This window comes from Chamaea fasciata, unplaced genomic scaffold (assembly GCF_029207755.1).
Source record: "Chamaea fasciata isolate MVZ Bird 193981 ecotype frontalis unplaced genomic scaffold, bChaFas1.0.hap1 SCAF_7, whole genome shotgun sequence".
Classification (NCBI taxonomy): domain Eukaryota; kingdom Metazoa; phylum Chordata; class Aves; order Passeriformes; family Sylviidae; genus Chamaea; species Chamaea fasciata.
This window is the reverse complement of record NW_027094092.1, coordinates 21,728,401-21,752,897: the sequence shown is the minus strand read 5'-3', so window position 1 is coordinate 21,752,897 and position 24,497 is coordinate 21,728,401. Positions and strand designations below refer to the sequence as shown.

At 38.5% G+C, this 24,497-nt stretch overlaps 1 protein-coding gene across 1 annotated transcript in view; it reads right to left on the bottom strand.

Moving 5' to 3' along the window:
* Positions 1-2,321: 2,321 nt before the first annotated feature.
* TTC17 (tetratricopeptide repeat domain 17) overlaps positions 2,322-24,497 on the bottom strand; it is a 55,847-nt gene continuing 33,671 nt past the window's right edge. Inside the window, exons 17-25 of the mRNA XM_066187881.1 lie at positions 13,399-13,569; positions 12,911-13,161; positions 12,203-12,368; positions 9,733-9,853; positions 9,249-9,408; positions 8,707-8,790; positions 7,090-7,209; positions 4,750-4,893; positions 2,322-3,393 (exon numbers count right to left, since the gene is read on the bottom strand). Of these exons, the coding sequence (XP_066043978.1) occupies positions 3,262-3,393; positions 4,750-4,893; positions 7,090-7,209; positions 8,707-8,790; positions 9,249-9,408; positions 9,733-9,853; positions 12,203-12,368; positions 12,911-13,161; positions 13,399-13,569 (1,349 nt within the window). The 3' untranslated portion in view covers positions 2,322-3,261. The remainder of the gene's footprint in view (positions 3,394-4,749; positions 4,894-7,089; positions 7,210-8,706; positions 8,791-9,248; positions 9,409-9,732; positions 9,854-12,202; positions 12,369-12,910; positions 13,162-13,398; positions 13,570-24,497) is intronic.

Here is a 24,497-nt window from a genome sequence, read left to right as displayed (position 1 = left end):
TGAAGTTCAGTTTGTCAAAGGTATCTCAACAGTCAGTGGAAAGGAACAGGCAGTTTGAACAGGCAATTTGTCACGCTCTACAACAGGGATGGTAGATCACCCTCTCAAGATAATAATCTTTCCCATTTATGAAAGACAGAGCCTAGACAACCACCTTAGATTATTTTGAAATAACTTAAATGGAAGGAGATGCAGGTACTCTCTAAATAAGTAACTTACCCTGCAGGGAAACACACCTTTGCTCTTAAAAATTCAGTGGCCTCCATTTCAGCATGTTGCCTGAATTGTTTTCTATTTATAGAATCAGCATAATTAATTTTAATTGACTAACATTTGAACACAAACCACACCACTTCTTGACATTTATACAGGAGGGTCGAAGGCATGGAGATGAGTGTTCCATTAGCCTTCTCCAAGGGCAGAAGCCAGCATTCCCCAGCAGATTCACCAGTGGGTGAAATCTTTAAGACACACACTGTTGCTAGAATTAGGTCAAGTTTATGCTCTCAAGTAGATCTTTTTACTTCCCTGCTTCAGTTGGATGTACTTGCTTGTGCAGTACATATCCAGGAATTAACCTAAAATTGCAGAAAATATAGTTAAGAGGGAAGCCTAGGCTATTTTACAATTGGTTATATGGCAGAGAGAACATCCAGTAGCCACGTAGCAAATGAAAATCTGTACATACAAATTTTATGGGACTAAGGCAGTACACATTTAATTATTTACCCAAGATTCAGAAGAAAAACCCCATTGTCAGAGTATTGCAGTTTTCAAGAACCATTTCTAATGGGCAAATTCTCTGAAAATGCAAAAATAGCAAGAACAGCAATGTTCTGCTACCTCCTTAGTGCCAATTTACAGTATGGCCACACACAAACTTAAGTCTTCCTACATTTTGCTTGATATCTGTGTACAGTGCATCTTGCTGCATTTCTTAAAGAAAAAAATTAGTAAACACGGCAGTAAGCAAGATGTAAGCTGGCGTGAGTATTAATGACCAATTTCAAGTGCCCACCAATATTGTGTATGAGCACAATCCTTGCTGATCCAGAAAAGGTCTATTTTAATTCCATCTTTTGTCAAAGCCATGGATGACCATCTGTGCTCCACATATTGGGGCTTTAGGTTCTTAAGGACTAGCCTTACTCTTCACTTAAAACCCAGCATCTCCCATCAGCAGTGAGACAGATGAAATAGAAAAGAGCTCAGCACATGGCAACCACTTCATTTAACCCTGTGATACATTAGGAAACCAAGTTGTAATGTACATGCTCTGTACCAAGTTAAGTTCTTGCATACTACATTTCAAAACTAGTACATGAAATGCAAGATTTACCAAATGTGACTCCCAACTACTTATCAAGCACTATAAAAGTGAAGCACCCCAGTTAACAAAACTGAATAAAAGCAGCCACTGTACACATTAATTCAAGGAAAAGCCTTTGCTCTTTTTTTCTAGATCAAAGGGAAGTTCTTTCCATTTACTTGCACCTGCCTTGCTATTTTCCCCTCCCACAGCTCTGTGCCAGAAATCTCTGTAATTCATTATCCCAGTCCATGATCCTAGTGGTGGTATTAGACCTTTCATGAAGTGATCTTCCTCTTGGAGTTTATACATAGATACAGCTATGCCTGTCTCCAGCCAACAACATTCAGCCTTCCAGTAGCCTTGGGAAGAGAATAATATTTGACATGCTACTGACTCTGTTGACAAAAATTTAACACATTCACCCATTTTTAATAAAAATCTACCCAACAGTAGCACTTGCTCATACCTCTGTCAGGCTTCCTATATAAATGGGAATTACTTGCAATATAACAGAGGTAAAATTTGCATTAGAACTGCTCATCTTCAGTTGTATATAAGAATATTCAGGTATCCTTTTATGAAGTAGTAAGTTCCAGTATTATAAAAATTACACTGATGTCATAGTTTCTATCACTGCCATAATTAATCTTAATTTGCATCAACGAGACAGGAAAAATATTGGGGGAGAAAAAACACCCAGAAAGTTCATAAGCACTGTTAGTTCTTTAAAAAGAATCACTAAGAAGGATGTTTAACACTTGAAGCTGCAGAGTGGTTTACATGACAGCTGAGTTAGTTAACTTTTCCTTATTTCCTTCTGCCACAAACAGAGTCAAACACAGAGATGCAAAGAATTTTCCAAGGGTACGCAGGAAATCACTGGCTGATCAGGAGTGTCAAAGGCTTTCCTGGCTCCCAGATCAGTCTGCTCCCAAGAAAAGGCTGTAGGTCCTTCAGGCTAACCTGGACTCTTGCAAGTGGCGCATGACACACACAGTACAAGAGAAGCTGTGAGTTGTTCATAAACAATTTATTTTATTTCAAATATGTGCCCTTTTTGATTCTGGAGAAGCATGTCCTCCACCAACCAAAGACAGAACTGATTTGGAAATCTTCCACCTGACTTTTTTGCTGTTGGTACCTTGACACCATGTCCCTCCTCCTCCTTGGCAGCTGAAAGTATGGCTCAGAGTGAGCATAAACTTGCACCTTATTCCAAAACGGCTAGAAATACAGTGAACAAAGAATTAGTTAAATCAACCACTCAGGGAGGCAGAGGGCTATGAATATACAGACAAATATAAAACATCTTATTGGGATTTTTACCAATTTTTTTTTTTCTGCAAGTATGATTAAAAACTACTTTGACTTTAGGGTCCTGCTGTTCCCTCCTCCTCATTTCCCAACACAAACGAACAATTCTAAAAATGCTTAATGTTTCTCATGTTTTTTTAATAAATATTTAAAAGTCTGTTCCTCTCCTTCCAGAAAAGCAGGTAATGCAGTATGGAGTGAACAAGACTGGACAAAGCATGAGTTTCACATGGATGAATTGCTGATTATCTCTTCTTACTATTTGGTACATTGTGTGCTTTGCATTTCCAGTGGCTTAGATTATAAGACATGAAGCAAGTTATTTTGGATGCTGATGCCAATCTGAGCATTACGGAAAAACTAACAGTGCCTAGGTCCCGTTACAGGTGGTCATGGACTCATGGAAGTTTCTCGGTTTAATATTTACACGGATGTTTTAAAATTATGGTCTGTGAAATATATTTTCCAAAGATGCTCCTCTATCTGACAAAAAAAAAAATAAAAGAACCCCTGATCCAAATCCCATCTCTTTTTAACAGTCTTGTTAAAAATTTCGATTCATCAATTTATCTTAGCACACTTAAGAGCAGAATAGAGAATAATGACATTTTAAAAAAAGAGAAGGATGCTGATCTCTAAGGAGACCGTCGCTCTTTTTTCAGAAGTAAATGACACTGGATGGTGCGGATTCGATTCTTTGCTGGGGCAAACTCCGGCTGAAGCTTTAGTGTTGACTCATACCATTTCATGGCCTTTTCAAACTCCTCCTGTGAAGAAAGAAACCAGAGTGCAAAGAGTCAGATTTTAAAAACAGTGAACACATTTTCTATGCCTTTCCCATCCCAACCAGTTGTGCAGCATGATATGCATGAAAGTGACTGAACCAGTCCTTGTGATTTAGGATTTTTTCCTTCTCTCACAAATAACTGATATTTTCTTGGGCTAATGACTCAATTCTGCATAATCTATGGAAAAGGAGCCGAGTTATTGCTGAGAATTATTGACCAATGTTCTCGCTTTTTCTTTTTAATAGTACACCTCTGTATTCTTGCTGTGAAAGTAACTTTTAAAAACAGATTTCAGCCAGAATTTGAGTGGATCAAAGCTTTAAAATCATGGACAATGCAAAACCATCAACTTTTCTGAAAAGCTAACATTTTTAGAAACAACCTAAAATTATTTTTAAAAGATTACTCAATAAAAAGAGTAAAAACTGAACAAAACTCCCCTAAAACTTAAAGAGCATACAATAGCTAGACAATTTCAATTGATAAGCTGGACTCCAGGCTGGTAGTTAGAAGCATTCATGTGGAAATAGCATCTATTTTTGTATAGCTGAAATCTCATTACCTATGCCACCTTGCTTTTTTATTAACTAGGAAAGCATGCCAACATCCAATAGTATATTAGAGGAAAAATGAGAGGAGAAAAGACTCAAAACATTCTGGGGTTTTCAGTCAGTTTCGTTACTTATTTTTTTTCTCTTAAGTTCCTTTTCTCAGTAACTTTAGTTATGCAGTAGAAATAATATGTATTTCTGGCCATATCAAAAAGACTAACTAGATCAAGTTGAGTAGTAGATCTTGATTTTTAAAAAAATGGTGTATTTTAATAGTATACATAGACAGTATGAAGAAATTTGAGTTCAATCTGCAAATTATGTTGGACATTGATAATCCAGATACTGAAAATGAACTTCCCTTGTGTTTGTTGACCACAACTGCGAGTTGGGTTTTACTTACTATTCCAAGCTTAGCTTTTCAAGATAGAGATCAAATACATCATTAATTTTCAAGTATTATAAAAATATCCTGTATTTAGAAGGGTGGATAACCCAAATTACCAACTGTTTGCTACTGTTTTTACAATGCTCTGCACACAGCATTCTTAAGTCAGCTTATAAAAATGTAGGCCTTAAAGTAATAAATGAGAAATAGTAGTAAAATAAGTTACAAGTAGGAGTAAAAGCAATATAAGTTTCGTCTTTCTAAAGGTACTCCTTGATGATCATACCCCAATTTCTTGAACATTGCTCCTTCAGAATTATGTGTGAGAATAAGAACTTCTCTATACATGTAAGTAATGTCCCAAAGACAGCCACACCTGAGGGACAGCACACTCACCATTGCTACATAGACATTTGCCAGTGTGAAATGATTAACCACAAAGTGCGGCGCTATTTCCACTGCCATGGTAGCCACAATGATGGCATCATTCCAGAGTTTGGCGTTGTGGAAGATGTTTGCTAGGCTTATTAGTGGTACATCCTGGAGGAGAAGAGCAAGTAACAAACAGTTTCTTTCAATTGCAACAATTGTCTCAGGATCAGCAAGACAAACAGAATAATTCACCACTGAGCCGCACCCATCTGGTTCCTACCCACTTACGTCTCTTTTGATGTTGAGAGTAACGATCCAGACCTATTTTAATACAAAACTGCGTTTGGGCCTGAGTTACAAACAAAAAACCCCTCACATCCATATTCACTCACAGTAGTGACAAACATTACTCTTGGACAGAAAAAAACAACTCAAAAATTAACTCACTAAAGTGTATGTACATTTAGTTTTTAGAAGCTCTTATACTATTTTTTTCCCCAAAGATGAGATGCGCTCTTTAGAGACAAGAGAAGCTGTTTTGTTTCAATACTCTCCTTTAGCTCTTGCAAAAAAGGAAAGGGAATATGAACAAAGTGGACAGCAGGGAAGTGAAAACATGGTCTAACCATTAGTGCAACAGATGCATCATTTTTTTGTCCTGCCTCTGCCACAGAATTGTTATTCTGATGCTGAGTAATAGCTATAAATAAAATTTTCTCAGCTAGACACTGATGGTACATTCTTTATTTCCTGGACTTCCAGACTGTGACCTTGTCTGACTGAAAAAACTGTAGAGCCCTGGCAGCCATAACAGACTCTCTGGGAGCTGGGCCTCACACCTTCACAGCACAAAATACCGCTAAGTGCCAAGGCTTAGGTGCCTTCCTTCAACAGGACAGTAAAAATTCTGGATGTACGTGATCCCTGATTCCTTGACCTTCACACGTCAAGCAATACCTTTTCTGGACAAGGTATCCATGTTTGCAAAGCAGATATTATGGAAGTCAGAGAAGTTCACAGGAAAATTAATTACCTTTTATTTGCATGAGAAAAGTAAAGAGAAAGTAGCCAAAGTGCATAAAAGCAAAGAGGAGGATAAACCAAAATAGACAAAATAGCTTTTAATTCAGTGCTATCTCTGAGTAAAAGCTGCAGCTCTATCTTTACAAACAAGATCCAGAGTTTTCTTTGGAGGCAGCTTCAATATGGAGGACAAAAACAAGGCACAAATTTGAAGAGTCATACCATCTCTCTTATATCATACTTCTAGAAAACAGCACTACTCCACAATAATCTTGCCAAATTGTAGTTTCCAATCCATAGTCTGACCCTTACAGATCACACAGCTAAGGACTCCTTTTCCTGAGGAACCAATTACACAGAAAGACAGGAAAACAAGCAAAAGCTGGATGTGTTAGGTCTTGGTTCCAACCTTGTTTTAAATAGATAATGCAAAGAAATAAAATTACAGGAAACATACAAAGGATGTGCAGTGGGGATGTGCATTTCTTAGTTGAAGTATTTCTGCTGTTAATGGCTAAATCCTCCTAATAATATCCTGAAAGTGTGAATTACTTTGTCTCCCAGTTTTCAGAGAAAGGATAAGGACCAAGATTCCAGTGGAGGTTACATTTTTCCATGATGCTCAATTCATGGCTCAAGTCCCAAAGAAAACCCTGCTATGTTGAGTAAGGAATCTATATTGCATTTATCAGTTTGCAAGGGGGAGCTGGGTGTTTAAGAGTAGACATTACAATGCTCAGCACAGCACCTGGCAAGGTGAAGGCTACAGAGCACTTCAGCCAACTGAAACACTAAAGAGAAGATGGTGTCCAAAGTGTTGCCCTTTTTTTTTTAGCAAGGAACTGCTGCACAAAGTCAAGGACTAGCATACAGCTAAGATTCACAGCCCAAATGCTTAAGATTCAAGCATTTAAGTAATTCCTTTAGGTAATCACCTCCCACCCTCTCTAAAAGCACAACCAGAAGACATACTCCTCTCTCTAAAACCATAACCTGAAAACATACTCCCACATCTGAGATTAGAAGACTTGTCCAGACAAAGGCTGATGAAGACTCAAAGTCCTAACTAACAGGGGGACGTTCAAGTCTGGAATGCCCAGAGAGGTGTCAAACCCACTGAACTGCAGGAAATTCCACTGAACCTTTTCTGCAGTTATTTTTAAGATCCAGTCCATACTAAAAAAATGGTGAAAAACTTGGTTTCACCTCAGGTAGCTAATATCTAATACATTAAAAACACCTGATATACAGTGTTGGCATTAACAATAGCCTGTGAAAGCTCTGCCGTGACAAGCAAAACATTCTTTCATCTGAGCAGTGGGCACACACACGCGTACACACCTTCATGTGATGGGGTGCATAGTGCAGTGCTTGCCGTAAACAATCAATTGCCTTCTTTCCTTGGCCTTTCACCCTCCAGTAAAGAGCTGCCATGCTAGAGAGAACCCATGAAGTCTGATTCTGGCAAAAGAAGAACACAAAAAACTGTCACGTAAACACCATAGTGAATAATCTTTCTACCTTTCACTTTTCCAATTTATTTGATCTACTGAGGTAGAGGATGTTATACTTAAAAAGAGCATTTAACTATTTCAAAGCAGCAAAAAGTTTCTGACAACATATATGCAATAGCCGGGTAAATGAGACTGCCAAATGAAACAAATTCCAAGTCCAACATCATTTCCTTAGGAAAGGAACAGCAGTTAAATAGCTTTCAATAGCAACAACAGTTTCAGTAGCCACAACAGCTTCTAACCAGCTTCTTTGATGCTGAGCATCTATATGTGCACACACATTACCCAACATGAAGGAAAAAACTTTGTTAAATTAGCTGATTGGACTTGTAGGCTCCCTGCAGTCACTGGAAAGAGAAAGGATGCCCTTGAGATGCAGCTCAGTCCAGAAGCCTGTTAAAGCCCAGCCTCTAGCTGTCTGATTCCCATGCCCTGTGTTACAAAGGAAAATACTGAGAATTCTGTTCTTAATCTCTGCACTAAATATTCAGCTTATTTGGATAAATCTTGGTATCTGCAGGGAAAACTAGCATGTAAGAGAAAAAGCTAGCATACATCTAAAGTGAAAAGAAACTAAATCTTGTAACATAAGGATAAGAGTAATGTCTTTACTTTCAGAGAATGGACAAAGCTGTTTTGGTTTTAATTTGAAAGCACAGTAAGTACCTCAGACAGCTTTCAGTCCAAAAGGCACGGGGCACCAAATTGTTTTCACTGAGCCTTCTTTTCTGTAGTAGTTTGGGATATTGTCCCTACTAGTTGTAAATACAGAACAGCAATCCCTGGCATCCCTGTCTGCTTTGTGGATCCTGTGAAAATTATATCCCTAATCCTCTCATCCTAGGGCTCACGGCTGAGGTCCTTAGTAGCCTTTAGCTAGGAAGCTTGGATTTCTCCGGGGAGAACAGGAAGTGCAGGCTTGCACATGGTATCACACCTCTGCCTGAACACATCTGACACTTCATGCCAACACTGCACCAGGTAGAAGCAGCAGGCTGAAATAACAGAAAGCCCCTTTGAGCTGTCTGACTGCTGCATGCCAGGAGTGTTACGGGAGAGGGGAGACATGGCTTAACTTCACTTTCTGTAAGCTCCAAGTCAATGTAGCATACAAAGAAGAAGAAGAGCGCTGAGAACTTTTGCAATAGTTTAATAAATCAATAATCAGCAATGCTGCTCACCACAGGGCAAGAAACACTGGGACATCTGACAAGCTTAAGTTTCAGCAGAGAGATACAGAAGACACTTGATGGTATAAGCACAGGATATACCTCAACAAAATACCTGTAAGGGCATTACAGATGCTAAATAGACACAAATCCCTAGTCCAAGTACTAATACGTTCCTTGAGCAGGATTTCAGACAAACGATTTGAGACCGGATTGACCACTATGCCAGTCATGAGCAGTAAGCTCAGACTTCTCATTTCCTCCTTTACACATACCTTTTCCAAAGCTTTGGCTATTCGAGTACCAACTTGTTCCAGTGACTGTGGCGAGTAGTGGTCTTTGCCAAGATTCTGTAGGACCTGTGGAAGAGGAAGTAAAAGTGCTTAGATGCTGGAACCTGGTAAGAGATGTCCCTCCCCTTGCGTTTACAAATGCTGTAACCTGCTTCAACCTAAACATCACTGTCTATCTTGACTTGATACTATTTGTATAACATAGTGCTGTTAACTCCATGGCACTGAATACTAAGAACACTAGAAATTCTGAGTATGCTGAGTTGGACTTGACTTTCACTAATTCATCCACGAAGAGCTGTAAATACAAAGACACTAATGGTGTTTTAGGATTTCCCTCAGGCCAGACAGTAGATGGTTGGGAAAACGGTCTGGTAAAATTTCATGCTGCACTGTTCTTAAAGTTTTATCCAGGCATTCACTCACTCAAAGTCACCTCTGGAGACAAGGCACTGAGCTAAATGCACCTTGAATCTGCCATGGTTATGGCCGTTTTTGTGTGATGGCCTTCAGCTCTGGCATACCTCTTTCAGTTGACTCTCTCCAGTGTAATGTAAGCTGGCCCGACTAGAGACACCTTGCAGGTGGTCCAAAGTATGCATACTGGCTGGGAGGTTTGGGTTACAAAGGGGCTCCATGGCTGGTTCCTGCAGCTGTGTGGCAAAATCAATGTGTTCTGTAATGCTACAAATGTCATAAAACAAGTCAAATTAGTTAAGAGAACAGAACAGTCATTAGAAAGTTCTCTAGTGAAAGTAAACTGCCCAGAACCTGGCAGAATCTCATCTGAGTTGCTCAGGAAGCAAGAAAAACTGGCTCTTTCATCTGCACTTGCACTTTTCAAGTCTAATTGATGAAATTCCACATGACGTTTTCAAACTTGTTAGAAATCCGGGCGGTTCTTTCTTACTAACATAAAATCTTCAGTTTACACACACTGAAGACCATGTAACTGTGCTGCTTTGTGTAAGTAACTTACTTAGGGCTCATATCCAAGAAGATACTCACTCAATGTTTTTAGCAGAAACAGCAAGCCACGTGCTGGCTACAGTTGTAAGCTCGACCCTGCGGAGTTTCAGGCATTCATCAGGACTTGGCCAGCCAAGGCTACGGTAGTCACGCCTTTTTCCTTGAGAAAGGAAAAAAAAAAATAGAAGAAACTTCATGGAAAGACATTCTACTTCAGTACAATGATTCTGAAAATACTTTATGCCAGTGGATACAGCCCCTACATCATATAGAAGTCACTGTCTTGCAGATACATTTCTTTAAGAACATTCCTGAATCTAAATGGACTGAATGGGACTGGTGGCATGCACAACAGAACCAGATTGTGCACAAGACGGATTAGGAGATAAAATTTCAAAACCTGTTTTATTATACTTTTTCTAAAACTACAGATAAAGAACAATTGCCAGTCTCGTTTACAGGTAATGTCTCTACTTAAATGTCCTTAAACAAAATTTGTGAGTCATCATTGATGTTCTACAGCTACAGTTAAAAACCAATAAAAGTTGATTGGTCTATCTGTTAACAATTCCAGGTGAAAAATACTGCCAATACTGTTCAGTGAGTATTGTCTAAGACAATCAGTGGCTTTCATTGTGTTCTTACACTCAAGACAGAAACCTTCCTGAAACTATTTAACAATTACACTTTAGCTCTCCCATGCTGCAGAGAAGCAAAGCAGGACAGGGGAAGGTTAAATAACTTGCTTTATGTTAACAAACAGATCAGTGGGACAAATATGAACCTGATCTTCACATCTGAACTAAAGCCTACCAAAATCTTTCCCTCAAATTCGGTGGATACTCTATCAAGTCCTAGGAAACTGGCCTGTGTTAAATGTAAGAAACATTTTCCTCTCATGTCAGAAACATCCAAACTATTTGGAACATAAGAAAAATTTACTATAGCAGTAGATTTGCACAGAGGGAAGCCAAGTTTAACAACATGCCAGTCTATCAAACCAGCAATGTAGACAGTATTTCAGTATTTATTTCTAGTTACATGAAATTTTGCCCATTTGGATGCAATTCCTATTTCTCATCCAAGTTACAGTAAACCACTTCATCATATTTTGCAAATAAGGAAGAAATCGGCAATAGCATGTATTTTGTAAAGTACTGTGATAAAAGGGAAAATAATTTTGAGATACAAAGGGAAATTTCAAAGGGAAATGATAAGTTCTCATCACCACCACTATGAACTATCTGATTGCAAGTTCTTATTGGCATGAACAGCAAAGGACACATAGAGGTATGGAAATTCTACAGAGACAGTTCAGTAGTCTGGGAAGGAGTCAAACACAAGACAGATACCATCATTCCTCTGCTCTACCAAGAACTCTCCAGGTGATCTTCAATTTGTTACTTATATTTTGATGATCTACTTCTTGCAAAGAGGATGCCGACAGACTCTGCCTCACAGGAATGTTGGGAAGATTACTTTACAATCAAGGGATGCTATGTAATAAAGCCACAAAAGTAACTCAGAGGGAAAGAAGATAAACATTGAGGAAAGGACAGATGTGTGTTCACAAATGATACTCTGTTTCCATGTATTCCTTCCCCCTGCTATTTAAATATTTAATTCAATACCCTACATTTATCAGTTGCTAAAAAAGGAAGTTGTTAAAGATTTAATGTAAAAGCCTTCAAAATGTGAAATCACTTTCCAGGTCATCAAATCATCAAGGACTAAGATGCACTGTAGAACTTTGCTTACACATCAGTCCCACAACATTAAGATTTTAGCTCCACTGAAAAGTAAGCCAAGAAGTATGGGGGTCAATTACTTGGGTTTTATTCTTTGGCACCTTACTAACAGATTACTCTCCAATTCCTCTTATTCATCTAGCAAAAACTCCATCTGCCTCTCAAAATGTCATCCGTGTTGGTGCAAAACTCTACTCTTCTGTAGCTACAGTATTTTGGAAGACAGTCTCTAAGTTTTCTCTTATAATACCACCAAAAAATTATAGCAGAACACTTGATTTTTATTTATTTACTTCATTTTTATTAGACTAAGCTTTCAGCTCTTTCTCTTTGTCTATCTTATGTTTAGCCAGGAGTGAGTACAAACTCTTATTCTGCATCCTGATAAACTAACTCCTCTGCCCATTCAGTCTATCAAAAGAGATCACCGAAGGCCCCTCTCTTACATTTCTGCTCTCAATATCTACCTCCTTCATTCTCCACTCTCACCACCTCATCCCCAGGAGTTTTGGAAACTAACTAAAAAGTTTTCATTCAACACAAAGTTAGGCTGCACTTCATCAAGAAGGTGTAGATGGAAGAGATTTCTTAATTATTTCTTATTTTTCCATGTACTCATCTAGAAGGGACATTTCACTACCTAGTTTTTGTGATGCTTATTTTCAGTAATAAACAAGCATAATACAAAGGCTGCAAAGAAAATACATCATAGTAATACAAAAGATGCAAATGATTTGCTTTCTCTACAAGCAGCAGGTTACCTATTGGTCCAGGAGAAGGTATCTTTGGTCCACTGATCTCCAGAGCAGTTTGGTAAAAGTTTTCATTTTCTGCATTAGTTCCTTCTTCTACATTTCTCCCAGCTGGCTCCTGGAGATCCAAGCTTTCAGCTTTCGGTTTCTTTAAACGTTTGACCTGAAAAGTGATCTACCAAAAGAACTGTATTAGCAAGGTCAACAGTAAGAAACACCAGGACTGTTTTCAGCTTCAATGCACTACTTGTTTTAGCCCAATGATGTTACAGATGAGAACTTTGTCTCTCTCCTTTCCTCCCCATCTCAGCTCATTCTGAAAGGCTGTTCCCTTTCACTGCATCACACCATGCAAACCTAGTATACAGCTTCTGACCTCCAACACAGGAGAATATCAATTTAACTGCTGCAGAACTGAAAGGCATTTTTCATTATATATTTTACTGGTAACACAATGACAGGAGGGATTTCTGTGTTTTCATGCTAATCAGAACTCCTGGTAAAAATCACTTTGTATTTTTAACTGTGAGCAAGAAGTTGGGTGATGGATTGAAACTACTTGTTTATTTCACACCAGCATCAACAACTACATCTTTTAGGCTTATAGGGGAGGTTCACAGATCTGCATCTCCTGGTGTTAAACCCCTTGAACTATTCTCATCTTTCCCTCCTCCACAACATTTAGTACAAGACTTCAGTAAACTCATTCAAACTTACCCATTCAGCTTCATCATCATCACCACAGTCCCCAAAACAGGAGCTAGCAAGTCCATCCTGAGATCCCTTCTTCAGGACCCGGATTCCCTGCAAGTCCATCCGACGACCTTTTACCTCCAGTGCCCCTTCAAAAGCTTCCTGAGGCCAAGAATTTTCAAACTCATCCACCAAAGCCAGCATCTCTTCAGACATCTGATCATCTTCTAAGTCCTCAACTCCTTCTGAACCATTGCTTTCTGCAGTGACTGTGTCTAAGAGGGAATACCACAAAAAACTTCAAAAAATATTTTCCCTGTGCTTTTACGAATTGTACAGAAAGAATCTTTCTTCTGTGACCCACTTTTCCACTTGCACAACCCAAGTATCACTGACCACACACTAGTTCATGAGTTACTTGTTACTTTATGGTCAGTGGAAAACAGACAGCTCTTCTGAAAAATCTAGAAACCATTTCATTTGCCAGTACTGATTTTGTAAGGCTGACTTACTTTCCAGTCTCAGGAAGGAGGGATCCCTTGCTGAACTCTGAGTAAGGACTTCTGGATCTTCTGTACCTCCTTCAGAGTGTCCTTCTGTCACTGCTGTAGCTGACTCATAGTGGTCATCAAAGTATTTCTCCTTGCCATAACTGCCATCTGGATTTTTCTCATGACAGTGGCCTGAAAGAGAGAAATTTACTGATATACCACGAGAGAAAGCTCCTCTTGGATACAAGTGCAGAAACTGTATTGTGGAAGCTACCATCTTCTAGTTTTCCGTGGATTTTCTATGTTTTTAATCTATGGATTAAAAGAATAATTCTGTGAAGTATCAAAGACTTCATTCAGTGATTAAAACCTGATCTGCCCACTGACAAGGGAGATCATGTAGAACAGTTACAGGAAACTATGTTATTAGGTATATGTTGTGAACTACTAATGCAAAAAAAATCAGCTACTTTTCAAGGGAAGGTTGCACAGGAGATGAGAAATTACTGTTTGTTGGTAGCCCCTTCAATTAACACTCCCAAGACATGTTTTAGTGACAATGCACCATACGAAGTGTTTGTCTGCCACATGAACTTTTACTCAAGACACCATAGTGGTCACCATGCTTACGTGCAAGAGAAAAAGGGCCAAGGCAGACTGATCTGAGAATGCCAGACTGACCACCTACGCCAGCAACAGACAGCATGTTGGTACGACTGGCTCATGAAACAGAAAGACAAAAGCTAAGAGTATTAATTTGTGCAAAAAATCAGAAGTTTATACAGCTGAAAATTTAACATCTATAATTTTGTGCTCAGGTTACAAGTTCACATTCCACCAAATGCAAAGATACAGGAATAACATTGGAAAAAACCCAAATGTAGAGTCAGTAATAAGCAGAAACAAAAAAGGACAGACTTGCAACAGTAGCCTTTGGGCTTCCTTCAGTGCCACATAAGCATTCAGACAGTTCAAATGGTGGCCACCTGCATCTTTGTAATAATACTTTTGATAATAAGTACATTTGAACTACAGATGCCAGATTTTCTAATACTAATTACTTTCCAGGGCCAGAGGTGCATAGGGAACACAGCTAATGACACCATTCTCCACATGTGTGAGAGGCTGGGAACTGCCCTGAACCCCAAGGCACAGCTTAGGGGGCTGAGACTGGGGGCACTTGTCTCACCACACACGAAAACTGTCCCCGCTCAGAAAAACGTATTCCATGTACACAGCTACTGCTCTCAACCCTTTCCTTCCTTCACTTCAATCACTTGTGAGTGAAAATAGTATACATATACAAATGAATTAAGAAGTGAAGAGTTCAATAAAAGAAAAATTAAATTCAAGATTCTCAAGTACATTCCCCATACTACCTTCTCTGAGTGCACATTGTATTTCTCCATGCACATGGGAAGTGTTATTTTTTCCAACCAGCAGCATAAAATAACAAGAATGTGAATAAAGTAGATCAGTGACCCCTTTCTACTTCACACAATGATCCTATGCTACAAAAGAATAATTCTAGGTTTTACGCCTTTATCAGGCCAGTGGGATGAGAGGATGGTACTGACTCTCATGTAAGGGTAACCTGTTTCACTGCTTCTTTGCAAAGTGAAACTACAGCTTTTAGCTCTCTGTCTCTCCATCTGGGAACACTCAGGTGTCATCTTTGGAGGAGAAACAGACCAGAATTTTCTCTGTGCGTGTGACCAAAATCAAACAAATTAAACTAGATTTATAAATCCTTTGGGAAAACTATTTCTTGTCTCACCTTTTCTGCTGTATGTAAGAAGACAAACAATGTTATGAGTAAATATATAAAACAGAAGTAATTAACTTCCTAAACTCTTCTAATATCTACCATACAGTTATACTCAGCCTTTCCTACTCTATCAGTCATTGATTCTTCCTTCAATCCCCTGCCCATCTCTCCCATTCTGCCAATAAAAAATTATTTGGTTTCGTTAAAAAAAGAAAACAAATAAACAACCCCAAAAAACAAAACAAACCAACCAACCAAAAAAAGAAAACCCCAATAGCTTCAATATATGGAGAGCCTCATGTTTAGTTATGAGAAATGGTGCACACAGAACACTTAAACTGCCCCCACCTGACACCAACCCAGCCTGATTTCAATGCAAGTCAGGTGTTTCTCAGAAATGTGACGATGACAATTCCTTTTGCTGAAGATCCACTCATCATAAGTATAAAGAAAGATGCAGAGGGGCTCAGACCCAGACAACTATTTTTAATTGAAATAAAAATGTCAAAAAGAATTTAAAAAGCTGGAAAGCGCAAGCAGAAGGAAAAAAACATGACGGCCCTTAAAATTCTACTTAACACCAACTCTGTTAATATTAATTTACAAACACTGACAGCTAAAAACAGACTAGATGACTATGCTGGCTTTCTTGGGATCTGAGAGCTGCTATATATAGAAACCTGAGTGACCCAATTTTTTCAAATTGCTGCTTTCAGTTGTCTGATGTTGCTGGAGACAAAAATGCTAGCTGAAAAACCAATGGAAGTTGAAGACCTCTAGTGAATGAACCATGAAGCTGGTGGTACTGAAACGCTGCAAGTCAGAACTTCACAGCTTCTGTCAGCCAGATGCCTGAAGCCCACCAGGGAAGTTCAGTGGGGAAGAGTGTGAGGCCAGCAAGGGAACAACTCAGCCCCAAACTGCAGGTACATTCTCAATCTGTAGAACTTTGGCTGTATCACTGCAATACTTACAGCATCTTCACTGTGCAATGGACAAAAGTGACCAGTGACCTACAAATGCTCGGCTGTTTATTATTAATATTTCACATATATTCTGGCTGTCTAAACCTGCACATGTGAGTTTTAGGTGTAAAGTCCTGACACGGTGATATTACAAAACTTGGAAGTCTAAAATTTCTACATGGTACTTGGTAAGTTCAGGTAACTCCATCCTGAAGATTTACTAGAGCAAGGATCACTTGCTCATTTATTTTCTGAGAGCAGCTCTTGTCACTCTTCCTATTGATTCTGTAGAGCTAAGAAAGCTCAGAGGGAAGCAGATCAGAGTCTGCCTTACCTTATGTATTATGGGATCTGGTTACCAAATTCCAGAGGGTGAAACAAAAATCATAGTGATGATACAAACAAGTGTCTGGGTCTTTATTTAAATGATGCAAATAACACAAATAGTCTCTACCAGATAAAGGTAGAAACTGGCAGAAAAAAACCCACAAAGTAATTCCTAATTTACAAAGGAAATCCTCTGGAGAAAAAAGCAAATACAAACTCTAAAGTGAAGTATTGAGACCTCAGAGATTAAAATCAGAACACAGTATAGTGTATTAAAGAAACCTATTCCCATATTGCTATAACTTGCAATTTTTTTGGCCAATGTGAGCACACTTTTACAGCATTACCACAAACCAAACTTTAAATACAAGAAAGATTTGCTCGATCATCCATCCCATTTAATATCAACCACCTTCATGATTTTCAGGACCCCTCTTAAAAGTCCCCTGAAGCTGTGGTAACTACTGCAGTTGGTAGGGCAGAAAAACCCTAGACAAAAAAGTCAGGCTGGAGTTCTTTAGGAATGGGGTGATTCTGAACTCTTAACCTGAAATTCATTTAGTGTAAGGAGGGAAGCACCCAGAGTGTTGACACTTGCCCCAAGGAAAGAGAAATATTAGGAGGGAGAAGCGATGCAGTAACTGAAGTTTAAGACTTGCTCCATCTATGAATGGGTAACAAATACTTATTCTGATAATACATATTTAATGTTGCCACATTTCTCAGAAAAGTCACACCTGGACACCATTATGAACTTTCCTCATTACATATCAACTTTTCTGGTGCTACTTGCTGTTTTTTGGGTTTTTTTGTCTAAGAGCAAATTTCTGTCAGTTCAGGCGACCCCAGATGCTCAGATTGAACGCCACTCGCTTAAGGCAAGGAAAGAAACGTAGGAAGTACAGAAAAGAGTAAAGATGAACAAACAACCCTCCCAGAGTACCACAATGAAGTGCAGCACCTTGGGTAAGGTCTTCAAAGTAATCATTAAATTAGGCATTGATTATTCTAAAAATGTAAATGAATTGCCACTGTAGCTGTTTGTTTCCCGCGGTACATCTGACAGAGAGAATGAGGCCTCATTAGATATTTTCACTGTTTAATTCCTATATACCAACTAAAGATACATGACTGGTGTCATCAATAGTATTAGAAATAAAAAGTAAAATAATCTTCAAGTGTCTTTGGTCAGCACAAAATTTTTACTGACATTTAGTTCTTTGTCAGTGCAGAACCTGCAAAATATGGTGTTCCTAACTACACCACCTATGTTTCAACACCCTAGGTTTATGAAAATTATTGGGTCCTAACTTCTAATTTTATACAGACTAGTTCCCTTAAAATTTTTTGGTACATATTTAGAAATTACAATGGCAGAATAATGCCTCAGAACTAAAAGTCAAGTCATTTTGAATTTAGGTACTGATTTTTTTTCCCTACCATTTGGAATAAACAGAGTTGCATTATCTCCTGAATTATTAGAAGAGTCAAGGACTGTTGCTGTAGTCAGTGACGTGCATTAAGTTAGGCAAAATACACGTTATCTGGAGATATGTGTCATTTAAATGTTTTGCCTCTTTATGGGTAAACACAACCAAGAGAGAACTGTACTTAATACAGATGTAAGTCAGTCTAATACCTGAGTTGTCAGAGTAGAGAACAAACAGAAACCAAGCCCCTAACAGGAGTTATTAACTCTGTAAGTATTTTTTATGAACACTTAAAACTAATATTCCCCAGAGTGAAATTCAGTAAAGACAGGTCTTTTTTTTTTCTTTTTACAGCAGGAATGACATATCACTGAGCTCAATGGAAATAAGTTTCAATCCCTGCATGCAGATGAACAGTCTCATCTACAGATATCTCAGCCAGCAGTGCATCAGTAAAGAGTCTTCTCTTTACTTTTGCTAGTCACTGCTCACACAGATGCAGAGATACAAAAAAAAAGGGGGAGGCATATTACCACACATGAGAATGGGCAATGATGCTGCTCAGAGGACACATGAAAAATTTGGGTGTGCTCACTGCTTGAGTGACATTGTATATTTACAATTAGGCTAAAATATATTCATTACAGAAATGAAACTGTAACCCAGCACATTGTCACCCATCACATTTACAGAACCAGTCTCGTTCAGTGCTTCATGTCACAGGCAACATAATTTCCCAGGGTTTACAAAAATAATCTAAAATGACAGAATTCACCTACCAGAATCTTTTGTGCATCTAGACATCTCAGTCATCAACATTTGGGCTAAATGAGCACCTTAAGTACTCATTTAAGTAAGCACTTGACCTGTTTTACTGTCTGCACCACAGTGACTTTGTTGCAATCCGACAGTAACAAGCCAGGCAGTGTCACAGGCAAGTGCTGTTTGGGAGACCAACCTCTAGACAAGGTAAAAACATGAACTTTGACTTTCATGGCGACGTTAACTGGTGATTAACACACTGCATACTCTAATTACCTTGATCTTTCAAGGTGAACATGGTAATTTCCTAAAGATCTTCTAGGACATTAAGAGCAACCATGTTATTCCAATCACATATGAACATATATTTGATTGCAAAGCATTTGCTAAGGAAAAAAAAAAAATCCAAGCCACTTATTTCAACATGAGTTTTAAAAGCAATAGGATGAGCACTTAACTACAGAAGAGACCTATCTTTAGCAGCTATTGCTGCTCTGCTTACCTTAATCATAAATTAACATGGCTCTATTTAGATTTTGCTCTAAAATCAATGTGGTCCTTTACTTACTGTTTTAATGAAAAAAATTACATATTTATACTTCAAAATGAATCCTATGATTGAGCTCTGAAAGCAGAAACTGCAGAACACTTGGGACTGAACAGGATTGCCACCAAAAATGTTACAGAAAGGTCACAGGCCACAACAGCTAACTGTACAACAGTGCTATAGTCCAGAAGCAGTACCAAAGGAATTTGGTGCTTTCCACACAGACAAGCATAAAAAAACACAAGTGAAGAATATCCAGTTAATTTTTAGTGAAAGATTATCACCAAAGAGATAGTGCAGGTAAGTAAAAGGAGAATGAAACTAGAAGTTTTAATTAGAATTAGCTGGCTGTGCAATACTGATTGGTGAATGTTCGCTAGGTCTGTATTCAGCTCAGGAGAAATACACCAGATCCACCACGTATCCACTGCGCACTACAAGACCCAGGAAGGATACAAAGCAGGTGGGCAACCTACATCTGCAGAAACATAGAACACTTCACAGCCTTGTTGATGACTTAAAAAGCAACCAGCCCAAGCAGTGGTCAGTCTTGCTCTCTCTGAACCCAACAGCATCACTGCTGATTTCAACCATGCACGACTCAGCTCCAGAACAGTAACACCAGTGGACCTCCACTGCCTTTTACAGTCGTAACACACTGCATAAATGACTAAAAAGATGTATCTACTACCCACATATGATCATAGATTCTATTCTGGATAAGAAAAGATTGCAGTAAGTTCTCTCTCTGATTAAGTAAAGTATCCATATGGATACTGGAAAAGAATGAGGAGTGTAGGGCTCAAATTTTAAACTAAACTTTTAATGTGTTTTCTTCTTACACACAAACACTATTTGTTAATTTTTACCTTTTTCCTTTAATATAAATTCTCCTTTGAAAAGCCAGAACTTCCAGGACAAAAATAAACATTTTCAAAGGACAGGACAAACTGCTGATTGAAAAAGTGAAGTATCAAAAACAAATAATGAAAAGCAAAATGAAGTATTTTAAAAGTTGATTTTCATAAATTCCTCCCTTTGATAGCCAGTGGCCCTTCTTCAAAGATGATGAGAGGCTTGCTCAAAAAGGAATAGTCAAAGAAAACAGTACATAAAAAGCTTTCATTTGATGCATAGCAAAACTCAGGATGATAATTTATGCCATCAAAATTTAGACCGAAGCACACTAAATTAAGCATACAAAAGTTCTTTCTTTTTATTATTTATTCCAAAACCAATTTCCCAGTTAACAGGTTTATATGGTAACACCGTTTTTCACTCGAAGTTTTAAAATCTGATTTGTAGCAAAAAAGCTGCCTCTAAATTGGCTTAGCTATAGATTTAAAGGTTATCTATTTGTCTCATCACAGCAGTTCTGATTAAACCTTTCAAAACATACAAATGCCAACAATACATAACCAGATTTCTTGATCATATTGTGGGAAATACCTCAACACGGAGTAACAGACCAGTCCCTGATGAACAGATACAAAAATTCTTAAGAAATATAAAGAAGTCAGAAATAAAACACGGGAAAAAAAATTAAAGAGAAAGACAAACCTATTTAAAGTAGAACATAATGCAGTTTAATAAAGAACATGCATATAAAACGTCCTGAAGAATTCAGCAGGCTACTCTGTAACAGAGTAGAAAATGTCAATTTTTCTCCCAGCATCAGGGAGGGGAAAATCAAAGACACTGACTACCTAAAGCCTTCACTCTCCACCCACTAAAACAGGAGCTTATTTTTTTCATGATGCACATCTAGAAGCAGAAACTTACTCTATGATGCCAAGAATAGGGGCTAAAACATAGAAACATTTAAACATCTAAATGTAAGCCCCACCCCCAGTCCTGTCAGTGAATAAAAGAAGACTAGAAAATGTCTCTTTCAGAGGACCCTGTTTCTATGTACAGAGTAGGAAGGTAAGTAGGCCTCCTGTCTGAATTTCAGTCTGTGACTCAGGGGTAATGATTTTTTCTGCTTGTTTGTTTCGGGGAAAGCGAGAAAAAAAGCGAGAAACAAGCACATAAAAGTTCTGAAGACAAAGGCTTGTCCTCAGTGACTTCTCCTTGGGCCAGATTTTTTTACTGTAGATAAGAAAATAGTTACTTAAGAATTTCTTAACAATAAACACTCACCCACAGTAGACCACAACACAAGGCTTGCTATGAATATTAAATGACTAATATTTACATGTCTGTACGTAACCCTATTCTGAAACCTGTTTATGATTAAGCCGAAGAAAATTCTTAGTTTAAGTATCACTAGCATAAGCAAAATCTACAGTGGCCTGCATTTTTTCTGCTCTTTCTAATCTTTCCTCTTTTTTACATGTCTGTTATGCTAAACATGTTTTTTAGACTCTGTTAGATCCTAAGTATCTATGAACTCAAGTCTAGAAAGGACTTTAAGTACAACAGTAACCTTCTACTGAGAAATGGCATCATATAATTGAACTCCATGAGGGTTGATAGCTCCACTATGGGTTACTGTCAGCTTCCCACTTCTCTGAATGCATGGGGTTGAAACTCCAAAGCCAAGGAAAGGCCTTACGTGTGTGTCTTGATTATTGCTTCGCCTGTAAGGTTTGCACCATACACTGGAATTGAAACAATAGACTACAGGGACCTGATGACATGCTTTTTATTATGACAAACTATTTTGATAGGCTGTATTTATATTTATCAGTGTATCTCTTCTCTAGGTTATACTGCTCAGCAAGAGTAGATTCATAGTCAGACTTGATCCATGACAATTTATAGATTTGTTTGGAATAGATATCCATGCAACTGCTCCTCCTAACTAGACATCAAAGCAGAAGTACTGACACACTCGAACAGCAAACCAGTGTTAACTGGTCAGGTAGGTCTATCCCTTACTAATCTCTCTTGGCAGTTTGCCTGACAGGGCACATTCTACACGAATCCATTAAAAAGCAGAACTGTTACTGTAAATACAATTTAAAAAAATTCCTGGTGTTGACGGTTGTGATGATGAAGATTAGCCTTTTCTTAAGTAATGAATACCTGCAGAAGGTTGTTTGACAAGAATACTGCCAACCACTCTAGATTAGAATTCAACAAGAATTCTTGAGAATTTGTTCTTGGGAACACACACTCTCCTCACACTGCCAGAACAGTACAAATCCATAGAACAATTACTGCAGAAAGACTAAAAATTTTTGGGAGAATGTCCTTTCTCCCCAAAACAGTTACATTCAAGAAGCTTCAATCTCTTCCTCTAGGGAAATGCTGAACTGTCCTAGTTTCAATCTCTAGTAGCCAGAACAGATGATAGATTTAAGGCTTTGAGGACAGTCAGAGCACAACACAAACTCACATGAACCAGGCAACCAACCTTAAAAGGAAAAAACAAATCAATAACGCAGACAGATCAGGGGTAGTTAAGTGCCTGGCACTCCGTGCCTCAGCGTGCAGTGCTCATTTTAATCTGAGCACACGGCACTGCATGCTGCTTCCAGACAACCTCCACATGACTCATTACAGGCTGAGGCCACACATCACCACTTTACAAGTTCTCAGATTTAAGCCAAGTGAATAAAGCCTTCAAGGTCTTGGACAGCTGCTAATGACACTAAACTACACATTGTCACTTTTCCCATATGTGGGGACCACATGTTCTTCTCCAAACATGCTTTAACCAGCTCACTAATTCAGTGTGTACAGCTTGAGTATGAACACGTTTGTGAAACTACATCTCCCTGAAGATGTAGCTGGGGATTATTATTCCTCCTAGAAAGATTGTTGAACATATGCAGCTGTTGAAACTTCTATAATAGGTCCGACTCTAGGTGTTGCATCCAATTAAGATTCAGTAAGAAATGTTAGCAGCTACATGTAAGTAACTGCCACTGGCAAAGACAGCCTCTCAAACAGAGAGGAAGACACAGACAGTCAAAAATTTCTCATTTTCTCTACATTCTTGCCACAGAAAAGCACCACACAAATTGCAGAGAAATGTTAATACATCTGATAACTGAAGGTATCAACTTTTGAAGATTTAGTTGGAGAGAGAATCTTTTCCCTTTGAGCAATGTTTGACGTTTCTCCCCCTCCTATATGAACATGTAGCTATTGCCCAAGTAAAGGAAAGATCCAGGTAACATATGAAGAAGAATTTTTTGCACTGCAAAGGCAGATGAAAATGGGAAACGTCATATTATATTTAGTTTAATACTGTACTGCTTTTTCTTCATACTGAATGTTTTTGCACCAGTGAACTCTCACTGAATTCTCCTACACTTCTACATTCCCTTCCACAGTGCAATTCTCATTTCCTCACTTATTCCAGCAGCTGAGGCCATGATTTTCTCCTGTCTCCTCTGCTAGCCAATGGCCTTCTGATCTTGGGAAAAGATAGAATGGATACAGAACGCTAAATATTGCAGGTATACCATTCTTAACAGAGCATGATGCAAAGTGAGACTGATGACTGTTGGGAGAAGCTGGCAGGTACACTGCCATGCAGGAAATAAGCAGGCCATGTACGTAGGATAGCAAGACATACTTTGCATGATGAAAGAAGCTGCAGAACAAACTCACCCATTAACATATTTAATACATGCAAAAGAGAATGACATTTGAGCAACAGAGATATACTTAAGGAATCATGCACTGTTTACAGAAACCTTTTAGATTCCTAATGGCTTTCCAGCAAGCAGTGGCTTGGAAGCAATGTGCATAAGCAGTGGATACACAGCCTTTGGATACTGGTGTAGCTAAAAATACCACGTTTAACATAGTACCACGTTCTTTCATTTTTCAAATTGAGAATCTCAATCTATACATCTTTTATATAGTTTTGACAAGAATAATACATGGAAAGGAAAGACAGATTTCAAAGTGAGCTTGACACACAGGTATTATGGCAAGATCATTCACCTTCAACTTCCTTCAGCCACTCAAGAGACACTACATGAAGACTTTTCAGGGAAAAGTATGATTTATAAATCAGGCTCCAAGGAGTGAAAAGTACCAAGAAGCCTGCATCTGGTCAACTATCTTCAAGACCACATCACTAATATTCTAAGATTACTGCAGAAAAAGTGGACTGTGGGAACTGCCTCTTCCCTTACTGGGCTAGTGGTGCAAAAACAGTAGCACAAACCCAAAATAATTGGGTCACATTATTCTCAAAGAGCACATTCTCACAGGGATTTATCAAAGATCTTCCACTCAGAAGCACATCTGACATTTCCTGACACCCTCACTCCCCAGGGATGCTGGCTTCCACCAGGACAAAAAGCAGACCTCATTCTCCCTGTTCCCCACCTGCCTGCATTCTGCAAGATGCTTGC